Here is a 14,336-nt window from a genome sequence, read left to right as displayed (position 1 = left end):
TGGAGTTCATAAAATGAAGCCGGTGTGCATCATTCATTCAGATTTTGATGGGGAGCAGCCAAGGGATGTGACAGATTCTTCAGGTGGACCGTGCCATGGCCGTGGATTGTGCTTGCAGTGTGCTGCGTCCTGGGGGAGTGAGCCCAATCTCCAATCCAGCTTGTGTAGGTTGCTTCTATGCTGATGGCGAAGTCCTACACTACCGCTGGACAGGCCGCCTCCACCCTTCATGCCGTGGCTATTTTCCTGGTCCATCAGGTTATCGCGTTTAACCTTGGGGAACCCACGGGTCAAATTTGGCCAATGTTAATTGATGCTAAGAGAAGGGTTCTTGGGGTCTCCAGGGTTAAGACCTGGACAAGGGTGGTCACGAACAAGCACAGATGCAGGAACTGCGTGCAGTGTCTGACCTTGTCCTTCGAAGAACGTCACAGCGCACATCCTGGGTCATGTGATGCCCATTATGGTAGCCTAGCAAAGTCATTTTTTGCTTTTCTGCCCATTATGGTGGTCCAACAAAGCCATTTCTGGCTTTTCTGCCCATTATGGTGGTCCAACAAAGCCATTTCTGGCTTTTCTGCCCATTATGGTGGTCCGGCCAAGTCATTTCTGGCTTTACTGCCAATCATGGTGGTCCAACAAAGCCATTTCTTGCGATTCTGCCCATTATGATGGTCCGGCAAAGCCATTTCTGGCTTTTCTGCCCATTATGGTGGTCCAACAAAGCCATTTCTTGCAATTCTGACTATTATGATGGTCCGGCAAAGCCATTTCTGGCTTTTCTGCCCATTATGGTGGTCCAACAAAGCCATTTATGGATTTTCTGGCCATTATGGTGGACCAGGGAGGCAGTTTTTGCTTTTTTGCCCATTATGGTGGTCTGTTAAACCCATTCCGGGTTTTCTGCCAATTATGGTGGCCCAGGGAGGCAGTTTTGGCTTTTTCGGCCATTATTGTGGTCCTTCAAAGCCATTCTGGCTTTTCGCCTATTATGGTTGTCCAGTAAAGCCATTTTTGGTCTTTCCTTGTAGCTGGAGGCAGTTCGTCAAGCTTTGGCAAAGTTCCCAGAGGAGATGGGGCTTTTGTAACTACTGTACCGCCACAATCAGCACCAAATTGCCCCCTTTTCCTTCTTGGTAATTTTCTCAGTGGAGGGACACAATATATTTTGCCCTGCATACCTCCGTTCTCACTTATGCGGCGTCATGTGGCCGATGTCCTCGTGACTTGAAAAACAAAGGGTGGTGCTGTATCCCATGGGTTATGGCTCCACCATTCTACCCCCCCCCCAGTGTCCCAAATTCCATTATCCCTCTCGAGCGCCTTGACACGGAAATGCCCCTGTTTTAGTGGGCATTCTTATGGGGATGAGTTCCCTATACGAGTGAACCTGATGGAGGAGCAGCTCCACAGATTTTGAGCTTGGTTACCTCTGTGACGTATGACGGTTTTGAACCTTATTTTTGGGACCCCTCTTTAGTGGTCCTGTTTTTATTTCCTTCATGAGTTTCCTTTTAGTAAACCATGAGTCTTCCCCTCCGCAGCCTTCCGCCTTCACCCCTGAGTTCTCTTTGTGCTGGAAGGTCATTAACATGAGCAGGCTCTCATGGGTTCACCTGGCTAAGGTTTTTAACACGGTCAGTTTCTGTGCCACTTTTCAGGGGGACCCCTAGTGTCACATCATCAACACAACGTTGAGTGTCTTGAATGTCTTGGTTACACATGTAACCTCTGTTCCCTGATGGAGGGAATGAGACATTGTTTCCCTCCTGCCACAATATTGACTGAACACTGATCACCAACTCGGGTCCTCAGCACTAAATCTGAATGAATGATACACCGGTATCCCTTTATACCTGGATCTGTGGCAGGAGTCACGTTATGCAAAATTAATTCACCAATGTTCATTGGCCATTTTCAGATAGTATCAGAGTGATTGGTCTCACAAGGTGTCACTTCAGACACAACATCTTGTTCCCTCCATCAGGGAAGGAAGGTTACATGCAGAGATGTTTTCTGTAGCCTATCCATCATCAGAAAGTGTCACATTCTTGTCTCAGTCTAATGTCCAAATGTCTTCTGAAGCAGATGGATTACTTATATGATGGATGGATGCAATTTTTTGGAGCTTCAAACTCAATACCCCTATTAATGCCATATTGTATTATTGTGGGTGTCAAGGCAAAATATGCCAAGTCAAATGTGACATGGTCATGTTTTTGTAGTAAAAAGTGTACTAGCATAACAAGTTACATAAACAGTACTTACCAGGGTTTGGAACAGTACCCACTGGGGACATAATGCACTTAATTTTGACTGTGTCCCCAGATAATACATTGGTGGCTTCTGACTGAATGGATATGTTGAATACTGGACCTGCAGAAAGGAAGAAAACACTTTTACATGACTGTAACATTAATGTGGTACAAGAGTGTTAACTGCAACATTAATACTTCCTTTGTATTTTTGACAGAAGTGTTTACTAATCTTAATTTATTTTTGAACATACTTTTTTATACTTTTATATTAAAAGAAGCTTTTATATTATATTTCATTTGATTATAAATATAAATATAGTAAAAATAAATAAAGAATGCATGTGTTGCTTAAATTAGATTTAAGCATTTTTTTAATTTTATTCGTAAAAGCAAATCACATTCACTCTCACAAAACATGACCAGTAATTACTCAAAAACAAAAGATTATTTTAAACCGATCCGTTTTAAAGAACAGTTGAAACAGTTCAGTCATCAAGATCAGTGAGTGACATGCATAATGGAGGACATGAAAGACCTTTTCTCCGCATTTAATAAGACTTATTAGCAAGAAATAACGCAAATAATGCACATTATTGATGAATTGTGGTCAGGTTATAAGCTGATACTTAGTTCATTATTCACAAAATCATTAAGTTTTGACTGACATGGAAAAAATAGCTTCATCTAAAAGCAATAGAAACCACAGCTGCTAGTTTGACTTAATTTGACTAAAGCAGACTAAAATAAAGGGGAAATATTTTTTCATATAAGGGTTTCATATGATTCTTAAGTATTATATAACACTATCAAATCCAATCCACATTTATTTATAAAGCACCTTTAAAAACAACACTGTTGACCAAAGTGCTGAACACAGTCCATAAAATAAAACAAAAACATACAACAAAAGTGCACAGTAAAACAATAAAACAATAAATATAAAAAAACAGCATTAAAACACAACTGACAAAATCAACCCTCAAACTGAGTTAAAAGCCAAAGAAAATAAATGAGTTTTAAGACGGGATTTAAAAACAGGAAGAGACTCAGTCAGTCTGATGTGCAAAGGCAGCATATTCCAGAGTCTCTGAGCTGCCACAGCAAACGCACGGTCACCTCTGGATTTACGCTTAGTCTTAGGGCCGACCAGCAGTGCCTGGTCAGCTGACCGAAGTGAATGAAAGGGGGTGTAAGGCACGAGCAGATCAGACAGGTACTGGGGGGCCAGGCCATGCAAACATTTAAAAACAAATAAAAGAACTTTAAAAACAGTGCGAAAGTGCATTGGGAGCCAGTGGAGTGATTGTAGGATGGGTGAAATATGGTCAAATTATCGAGTTCCAGTTAAAAGGCGTGCAGCTGCATTTTTAACTAGTTGTAATCGTGCCATAAGTGATTTGCTAAGACCGGTAAAAAGGGCATTGCATAAACGAGTGGTAATAAAAGCATGAATTACACTTTGAGATGCCGAGATAAAACCGGTTTTACTTTGACTAACTGCCTCAATTGGAAGAAGCTAGTCTTCACCACAGCACTAATCTGGTCATTAAGTTTTAAACGACCATCCAACTTGACTACCAGGTTTGTAACCACCGGGCTAATGTATCTGGTTAGAGAACCCAGGTCAACAAGAACCTTAGCAGCTGAGTCACTAGGAGCAAATAACACAAGCTAATTTTTGCTCTCATTTAAATACAAAAAAATTCATAGCCATCCATGCTTTCACTTCACTTAGACACTCTAAAAGGGTTTTTGACTGACTTAGCAGCACATATATTTGGCAGTTGTCAGCATAAAAATGGAACGAAACATTGTAACTTCTTAAAATTGACCCAAGAGGCAGCAGGTACATTGAAAAAAGTAGCGGCCCAAGGACAGACCCTTGAGGAACTCCACACAACAGAGGAGCCAAAGATGACACAGCATCACTAAACTGAACTGAAAAATTTCTGCCTTCCAAATATGACCTAATCCACTATAATAATTATTAGATCAAGAAAATTATTAGGATATTAACAGAACCATTTATTATATTAAGCAATAAAGGCAACAAAAATGTAAAAAAACTTTGTTGTCGAAAGTGGAAAGAAGGATGACAGCAAGAGTGACATCTATGTCAACATGATGTCTATGATTGCGTACATCAGCTATATCCAAATATGCTAAAACTGTCATCAGGACATTCATTTCTTGCATCAGTGTTAAATAGTTCGGTTCATATTTTACTTGTTTAAGCCAATGATTTTCCTTTATTCATATAATTTGTATTTCATTTATTTTTCTCTGTGACATTTTTTCTCTACTCTGCTGACAGTACAATGTAAAAAATTGTATTGACAAAATGAATAAAGGAATCTGACAATGTCTTATACCCAATCTCTTTCTTTCAGTTAGAGAAATTTAAACGAGATTCTGGAAATTAGATCTAAATTTAGCAGGATCCATTGGATTGAAAAATAAAATCTAGTGGCAACTGGACAAAAAACTGTCCCGCGCAGACCTCGGAAAAGAGCACAATGAACTGTAAATGAAAAGCCTAAATTTCATTTCATTTTAAACACCTTAGCTGTTAAGTGTAAATGAACGCAGCTGCTATGTTGTATTTAATTAATTCAAAGTTTATATAAAAAAAGGTAATAATTGTCATGTTCTTCAATCATTTAAATCTTTAAAACACAAATTAGTTGCTAGTAAATTGTGTTCTTAACACAACACAGTGTTATGCACAGTACACATGCATGTGTGCATAAGAATAGCACCAGCTCCACCTCATTCTGAGCCAGGAAATACCCTGGCCATATACATCTATGGCTGATGCAGGACATTTATGAATATGCGGCAGAGACTGACTTTTTGAGCAAAAGAAGTATTTTTGTTACTTTATGAAATGAAAATTACACCACTGTAGTCAAATGGAATATTTTCGTCGCAACCCCTATAAAATACAGAACTGAAAAATTACAGTTTGTGAAAAGCGGAAGGGGTTAATATGATTTGAGCTGTAAATAGTCATGGGCTATTTTGCATCAATCATTTGCCAATCATTACAACCCAAAATCTAGTCTAGTTAGCGAACATAATTACCTGTGTCTGTAAAAGCAATCTCAATCTTGTTTGACTCTGCAGTGATGCCTTTTATCCAATCTTGGCTCTGATCACGCATCCAGGCAGTGACAATGCAATAATAGAACCCACGATCTGAGACTTGAGCCCCATACAAACGGAACCGATACTCCAGCTGCCCAGTCTTCTCCAGAACCACGCTGTCAATCCTGCTCGGCTCGCTCCACTCCTCTAACTGTAGGACTGAGTCCGGGCTTAGTGATAAAACTTTGCGTGACTTTCCACCCAGGGTCTGCTCAAACAAGATGAGTACAGAGTAACCAGGATTCTGCAGGTTCTGACCAGTTACTTGACAGCTCATCTCAAATGTGGATCCACCAGAGGAGGCTTCTCTCACGCGATGTGCTAACACCTGCAAAACCGGCACTGCAAACACAAAATCAATATTTAGCATTCACTTTGGAAATCTGAGTAAAACAAATAACTCAAAGTTGTCATTGTATAAAAGCCAGAACATATTAAAAGAGTGGCACAAACCAGTTTAACAAACACATTTGATGATAAATATGTGAACTTGAGAAACAAATAAGAATCAAAGATCCTAATATTTGAGTGCTTACTCTTCGGTGACCACTGAACAATGACAGGAGTCGACTGGACGTCTATTCCTTTCTCCCATCCACCTTGCCTGGAGGGATTCCACACAGTTACAGAGCACATATAAGAGCCCATGTCTACATCTCTTGTCTGAAGCATTCGCAAAATGAAGATGTTGGGGTCTCTCCTGCTGATTGCTATGTCTCCACTCTCGAGTCTTTGCTGGTACTGACTGCCTGTAATCAAAGCTCCATCCTCATTCAGGGACGCAATTGTGACTTTCTTCTGAGATACGTCTCCAGGTATGTTAGCAGAGTAAGACCAGGTCACGCCTAGACGGCCATCTTGGAGATTAAGGAGTTCGGTCACCTTACAGCGCAATTCAGTGGGATCATTGGTGAACTGAGGTGTCAAAGAAGTTTCTAGGGTCACCTTCAACTTTGGCTCTGTTGAAAATATAGAGAACACCAACATAATCAGACAGGTGTGGAGCACTGGGAGCACCAGATGCTGGCACAAATATATAGTAATAGAAATCATAATATTGTTTTTTCTTTACACCTAGCTGCTTTTATTTCTATCTCCTTCAAATAACAAGAGATATGATCCATACAAGCCCATAATAAAGTAAACATCTAAATGTTTTATAGAACATTTTGAAATATTGTGACTTTTATTTGTCCACTTTAATAACTGCACACATGGGCAAAATGTAGGGCATTTACTCCCATATTTAACTGCAGTTGTCACTCCTGAAATTTTACACCGTAGAGGCGGTGCATGATTCTGTGCCAGTGTTTTGTGTTCAGAACTATTTGAAAGTGTTTGTGTATGATCATCATTCATGTAGGGTGATCAGTGTGAACAGCTTAGTGACTGATTGGTGCTAATAAAGTAGAGATCTCAAACCCAGAGCAATTAAAAAAAGAGAGTTTTGATTACTTCATAGTTATTCATTGAAATACACTGATAGATTGAAATAAAATTCCATAGTAAGAAAAATAAATATTTAGAGTTAAACATTTTATTTTTTTACCATTTTGGAATCCATCAGTCGATCTCCGGGTCTGGCGGTACCACTTTTAGCATAGCTTTGCATAATCCACTGAATCTGATTAGACCATTAGCATCATGCTAAAAAAAAACCAAAGAGTTTCGATATTTTTCCAATTTAAAACTTGACTTTTCTGTAGTACTAGGAACTATCAGGGTTTCCACACTTAAGTTATCTTCAAATTCAAGGACCTTTTCAAGGACTTTCCAGGTCCAATACCCTCAAATTCAAGGACTACATGTGGGGACACATTTCAAGTAAGAGCAAGGTTACATCATGTTACCTTTTAAGATACATTGTTACAGTTCCCTTTTGAGGGAACTCGCACTGCGTCACTGCGGTGACACTTTGGGGACGCCTCCTGGGGTAAGTGCGTCTGAGTTACAGACGTAACCCGAGACGTTTTCATGTGTCAAACACAACTATGCAAAAAAGCATTTTGGTATGAATCAACATTCGCATACAGAAGATATATGCATATAAAGTGAACAGTTTAGCATGTGTGCTTAAAGGGCTAGAAATTTTATGATATTATCCTACACTACACAAGGAATAATATGGATTTTTTTCCAGAAAACCTCTTGCATAAAATAGATTCAAGCACTTTTAATGACCTGTATCTATGTATGTATATTTTTAAAAACTTCCCAGGGCCTTGAATTATTTCCCCCAGATTCACATGCCTTCAAGGATTTTAAGGACCCGTGGGAGCCCTGAACTATACTCTGATTCTGGCGTAATAGTCAATGACTTTGCTGCCGTAACATGACTGCAGCATACATGGTGCCTTAAAATAGCCCCCAGCTACTGAAAGTTACCATGACTATTTTCAGGTACTGCGTAATATCATTGCCCCGGCTACAGCCATGTTACGGCAGCAAAGTCCTTGATTATTATGCCAGAATGAGTGTATAGTTCCTAGTCATATCACACAACTTTTAATTTTGTGTCGGTCTTAGTACACGATGTAACTACAGAAGAGTCAAGTTTTAAATAGGAAAAATATCTAAACTCTTTGGTTATTATTTTAGCGTGATGCTAATGGTCTAATCAGATTCAATGGGTTATGCTAAGCTATGCTTAAAGTTGTGCCGTCAGACCCGGAGATCAGCTGAATGTAAAAATCAAACGTTTAAGTGGAGTGTTTCTTTAAAACTGAAGTCAAAGAGTGACAGAAACTGATAAAAACATTCCAGCATTTACTACTCTCAATTAATTTAGAATACAGGTTAGAATAAGGAAGGATAATAGGCATAAACTATACAGCTAGACCAAGAAAAAAATAAAGGACAATAGTATCAGTTTAAACATTGGTTAAATACTTAATAGAAAGATTTAGAAAAAGTTTTAAACAAGATTCACTCCTACCTAGATGAGTTACCAGAACCTGTACTGGATCAGACGTTTTCTCCGCTGCCTGGTACCATTTTTCATTGCCCTGTGGAAGCCATGCCTTGACAACACAGGAGTACAGTCCAGAATCCGAGCTCTGGACCTTAGGAAGGATCAGTCTAAAGTTGGCTGCATTCACTCTGACCAAACCCACAGCTTCAGACCCGCTTTGCAAGCGTCCATCGCGCCCTACATGGATCAGAACTTTTGGGCTGCCCGATCCATCAATCGATCTGACCAGCCACATTAACTCCAGGCTAAGAGATGCCAGGCCATTTGCAGCCACTGTGCAAGTCAGATTCAATGCGTCTTCCACGTTAAGGGTGGTGTTCTTTGCCACAGTGACCATCAAAGACTGAGCTGAAATATGGCAGAGGGGTCGTCGTTACAATGAGCTACACTTACAAATTTTAAATAGTTTGCCTAAATTAATTTTGTCTTACAAAAGAAATAAAAATGGTGACATGGTTTTAAACACAACATAATAAATTAATTTGATGCATTCTGAGTAAATTTAACTACCATATTTTTTCATTTATAAGCCATGTTTTTTTTTCATATCTTGGCTGGTGCTGCGTCTTATAGTCAGGTGTGCCTTGTAAGTCAGTATGAATTAATTTTTGACATTTATGAGGCAAAAGACAACATTACCGTCTACAGCCGCAACAGTCTGCTATATCCTGCTTCTGTATTTATGTAATTCAATGGATTCTGTAATGTGTAATGACCAGGGGTTAAATTGGGATTTGTTATGTGGGGGGGGGGGGGGGGCTCTGCGGGGAGGGGTACTTCAAGGGGTAACATGTTTAATACTGATGATAGCAAAGCCACTGGTGTGTTTCAATGACATTCTGGACCTCTATAGGATTTGATAAGTTTTAACTTTAAAGCTGTGCCAGAGGTTGACCCAAAATATTTTAAAAAGAGCTTCTGAATTTTAAATGATGCAAATCTATGAGTTTGACACCCTATATCCATTTGTTCCACATGTCATTATGCACAATTGATCAAATTTTAAAGGAAGTTAAAAGAATTAACCTTGAATAATTCTAGGCATAAGAAAGGCTACCCCAAAAGACTCAATTAACAAGATGAGGTACAACACACAGTACTGTATCAGCAACATGTCTTAGAAATTAGCCATAGAGATTCCCTATGCTGGTCAGCAGCTAAAACAATCATATAGTTAGGTTTGATTTGTGTAATCAAAATACATTATTTTATTCAACTATACAATAGTTATATCCAGTGTAATCCTTAACATAATGTAATTAGATGAGAGACATACATACTTTAATCCTTTACACGTTTCTAGTCTTCTATGAAGTTTTCTCGACGTGGGCACCATTCTTACCTCTGTGTCTCTCTCTCTGTCTCTCTCTCTCTCTCTCTCTCTCTCTTTCTCTCTGTCTCTCTCTCTCTCTCTCTCTCTCTCTCTCTCTCTCTGTCTCTCTCGTCAAATGATCCTGCGTGAGAGCGCGTTCTTGAAGTTCTGAGTGTTTTCGCTTGAGCTGCATAACTTGCGCGAAGACGCATTTAAAGGGAAAAGCGCGTGTTTTCGCGGCAATTGCGGCGCCCAATTCGCGTCATTTTCATCGCCCCGTGCGAGGACGCGCCTGGTTGCGTCTTTGCATTGACTTTGTATGTAATCTGCTGGCGCAAATCGTTAAACTTGCGTTGGTGAGTATGCATCATAATGAATGAAAACACATTATTCCCTTCGCGTCAGTGCACACGCACCAGCGCAGCGGGTACACTGGCAAGAGCAGAGCGAGACCTTCAGCCTATGTGCCGGGGCTTAGCCCCGGACGGCCCCGGCCCAATTTAAACCCTGGTAATGACGAGTATGCAAACTTCATGCTAGTTGGCTTGTTCGGTTAATTTAGCATATTCAACCTTCCAGGTAAGTTCTGTATGCTATAGTTTATCGTTTAAATAACTGATAATATTACTTTTAATGTACAGACATCTATTCAGCCTGCTGTTCTGTCTGCTATTGTTTAGTTGAATAACTTGCCTTTCCAGATTAAATGTCTGTTCTTCGGCTTGGATTTTGTGAAATAATTTTCTAAATAAATGCAACGTATACTCTGACTTATATATGTTATTTCGTCTTAATGACGCATTTTTGAATTATGCGGCTTATTCTTGGAAAATTTGCAGACTAAGGGGCCGATCACACCAAACGCGTTTATGGCAGCCTGCCGCACCAGGCATTTAAAAAAGCAATTGGACTGGAAAAACATTTTCCATTGTCCAATCAAATCAGGGGAGAGGCGGGGCTTCTGTTGTTGTGACGGAAGTTTAGGTTGGATCAACCGAACTGCAGTTATTCTCTCCTCCGTGTATGTGCACCTCTCACCCTCAAGCAAGGTCTTAGCAGGTGTCCTCTTTTTTAAAGTCGCAATGAAATTGAAATGATAAACTATATATATTTTTTTAATATTGTGGTATTATTAACAAATGACTTATCTGTGAGCTTCATTATTTTTTAAAAATTCGTGTGTGTTCATAATCTTTAATCAAAAATGCAAATCTCCTCCCCTCCTCAAAACGATCTCTCTTCACTTCCGGTCAAAAGTATGGCAGGTGGGTGGGGTCCGAGAGAAGATCGCAGCGATTAGCAATTAGCAACACGACCCAACTTCAAACGATCCAATCAGATCTCGATGGACAAATTTAAATCCAGCCCTGCCTTATTTCATCTCAAAAGCCGTTTCATTCGGATATACGTCACCACAGGGAAAACAAGGCAATCGTTACTTCCGTTTCATGGCGACTTTAAGTTTCTGCTAATATGACGCTTGAATATTTGATTGACAGCACAGCTGCCTTGGTGGTTGTCTAGCAATATAAAAAGCAGCGCCGCAATGCTCTTTTTTATAGTTACGAAAAAGAGGCAGTGCGGCGCCCCGTGCGTTTACAAGCGTTGAAAATGTGTTTGGTGTGATTGGCCCCTAACTTTACATTTAAATGACAATGAACAGATTCTTAATAGAAAAATAGAAAGGTATTAGTATGGTTATCCCTTAGACAAGTATAATATTTATTTATATATGATAAACAAAACAAATAATCTCAGAATGTAACTGATTATGGCGTGTTATAAAACAATGTTAGAAAAATGCCCTTGCTAGTGCCCAAATTTGTGTTTCCAATTTACTAACTTATAGCAGGCAAAAGCACGCACATCAATCTTAGTTCTGTGCTTGACCAAAAAAAATTATTTGTGTTAATTGGTCTGATAAAGAGCCTACGTGCTCAAAACGTTACCTACACACTATTCAATAGTTTTAAATAATAAAATCTTTTGATGCTTTTGGAGCTTTGGTGTTGCCGACTTTGCATTCTTATACAATAAACTGACTTATGCCATAGGAAACTAGGTAGCAAAATGAGATGTAACTCACCGGTGGGAGTAACCACGACCTTCCCCATTTCTTCAGTCCTCTCCAGAATTTTTAGCCAGTTTTTTCCATCTACACCCTGTCTCACCCACTCTCGGGCTGTACATGAATATACTCCCTGGTCTGTCGGCTTCACTCCTTTCAGGACTAGTCCATAAAAGCCCCCTCCACGAAGGTCCAACTGAAATCCACCATCTGCATATTGCTGAGTGTAGCTTGTACCTACATTGATTTTATCATCTGGCCCAAAAGTCAAGATGTCATCTGCTGGGTTGTTCTCTCTTTTGACTGACCAGGTGACTGAGAGGAACGTGTGTCCTGTGAACCCCCGAGTAATGCTGCACTGAAGGTCCACCGATTCTCCTTCAGACACAGCTGATTTGGAAATGACTGGTGCCACCTTCAGACTGTCCCCAATCACTGCACAGAACAAAATTAGAGCACATTTTACTGTACATCAGATAGGGTTTTAGGTAAAATTTCTGCACAAAAAGAATTTTGACTATGGGTGATTCCTGCTCATGGAGGTAAAAAGTACTTTTTGTTGTCATGCGTAATAATTAGGGCTGGACATGGATTAATCTAGATTAATATTATACAAAATAAAAGTATTTTTTTTATAATATATTAGTTTGTGCTGTGTGTAAATATTATGTATATTTAAACACACACACACACACACACTAGGGGTGTAACGGTACGCAAAAATCACGGTTCGGTGCGAACCCCGGTTTTGAAGCCACGGTTCGGTTCATTTTCGGTACAGTAAGGGAGAAATGCAAACATTAAACTGCAGGTTGTTTATTACTTTAAACTTTTTTTTACAATTTGTTTACACTTTTTTAAACACTTTATTAAAGTATAAAATATATATAAAATGAAAAAATAATAAATAAAATACTACTGCAAAGTTATTTTTTACATTATTTTATAACAGAAGGTAACTCTTATCTTAACCTTCTCTTAAACTTTTTCTACTAAAACCTTGAACTAACAAATTCAATTCCTGAATACATTTATGAACTATTAGCCTACATTTTTGCCACTAAACATTTTCTGTTTTGATTTATTTTGGATTGTTTAACTCACAGAATTGAATTGGCTATGTACCATCTCTGTATAAAAATAATATTACTGCTCTATGTGTAACTGCATAGCAAGCAACATGATGATATACTTATTATACACTCATTTTGAGATTAGTGAGCTGCATACATAGCCATCTTTGATCTTTTGCACGTTTCTCCTAATCTTTGCTTGTGTCATCAATGTAAGCTGTGACTTTACTTACGAACCCCTCCGCAGCTGAGTAACAGCTGAGTAAGCCCGGGTTACAGCTCTTCTCTGTCCCGACCAGCTGATCGCATTGTGACAATGATATGATTGACGTGATATGCAGATGAAAAATCTGATCACGCATTCCTTATTCTCGCTGTCACAGAAAGCGCGTCTTATGAATGCGTAGCAACGAAAGACGTGCATCCTCTCACGCACTTTTGAAAGAACAAAGCAGCGCGTTGACACGCGTTTAACATGCGCTTTTAGATACGACACGTAAACGTTTACATCAATAATCAAACGGATATACAACTAAGTAAATAAAAATCTTTCTGCGGGCCGAATTATGTTATATGTTTGACAGAAGACTTGCGCTGAACGCGGAGACTTCCGCCACTTAATATGTTCGTGCGGAAACGCACGTATTATGTTCCGCACAGGCGCACACAAAATACTTTCGGTGCACGTGCGCACCGTGCCGAAAGCCCTGAACCGAAACGGTCCGGTTCGAATACACGAACCGTTACACCCCTAACACACACACACACACACACACACACACACACACACACACACACACACACACACACACACACACACACACACACACACACACACACACACACACACACACACACACACACATGTATATACGTTTTGAAGCTTTTTATGAATTTAGTTATGTTTTTGGCATGTCTGCCTGCTCAGTAAAGCTGAAAATAAACACCCAGCCAGTTTGTTATGAGCTGAAACTGGAATGTGCATTGGACTTTGCCAGAAGCTACTTTTTATAGTTTATAAAGTTTTAAATATGGATTTTTTTTCTTACAAAGTCAAATTGATTACCCCCAGAAAGGCCTTTGTTAAAGTCGCCATGAAAATAAAATGAAAAACTTTGTTTTGGAATATTGTGGTATTTATTTTACAAATGACTTATCTGTGAGCTTCATTGTTTTTTTTTTTTTTAATTGTGCCCTCATAATCTTTAAATTTAAACACGCAACCCCCCCCCCCCCCCCCTCAAAACGATCTCTCTTTACTTCCGGTCATATGGTATGGCAGGTGGGTGAGGTCCGGGAGAAGATCGCTGCGATTAGTAATTAGCAACACGACCCAACTTCAAATGATCCAATCAGATCTTAATGGACAAATTCAAATCCAGCCCTGCCTTATTTCATTTCAGAAGCCGGTTTCACTCGGAAATACGTCACCATGGGGAAAATAAGGCAATTGCTACTTGCGTTTCATGGCGACTTTAACCCCCTAAAGCCGTGTAGATTACTTCTG

General features: G+C 39.5%; 1 protein-coding gene across 1 annotated transcript in view; it reads right to left on the bottom strand.

Annotated features, from left to right (window-relative positions):
• The window catches only part of ptgfrna (prostaglandin F2 receptor inhibitor a), a 38,581-nt gene that overhangs the window by 8,389 nt on the left and 15,856 nt on the right, over positions 1–14,336 (bottom strand). Inside the window, exons 3-7 of the mRNA XM_065293083.2 lie at positions 11,775–12,191; positions 8,341–8,724; positions 5,942–6,364; positions 5,343–5,747; positions 2,269–2,376 (exon numbers count right to left, since the gene is read on the bottom strand). Of these exons, the coding sequence (XP_065149155.1) occupies positions 2,269–2,376; positions 5,343–5,747; positions 5,942–6,364; positions 8,341–8,724; positions 11,775–12,191 (1,737 nt within the window). The remainder of the gene's footprint in view (positions 1–2,268; positions 2,377–5,342; positions 5,748–5,941; positions 6,365–8,340; positions 8,725–11,774; positions 12,192–14,336) is intronic.

The sequence above is a fragment of the Paramisgurnus dabryanus genome, chromosome 15 (genome assembly GCF_030506205.2).
Source record: "Paramisgurnus dabryanus chromosome 15, PD_genome_1.1, whole genome shotgun sequence".
Lineage (NCBI taxonomy): Eukaryota > Metazoa > Chordata > Actinopteri > Cypriniformes > Cobitidae > Paramisgurnus > Paramisgurnus dabryanus.
This window is presented reverse-complemented; position numbering and strand designations above follow the sequence as displayed.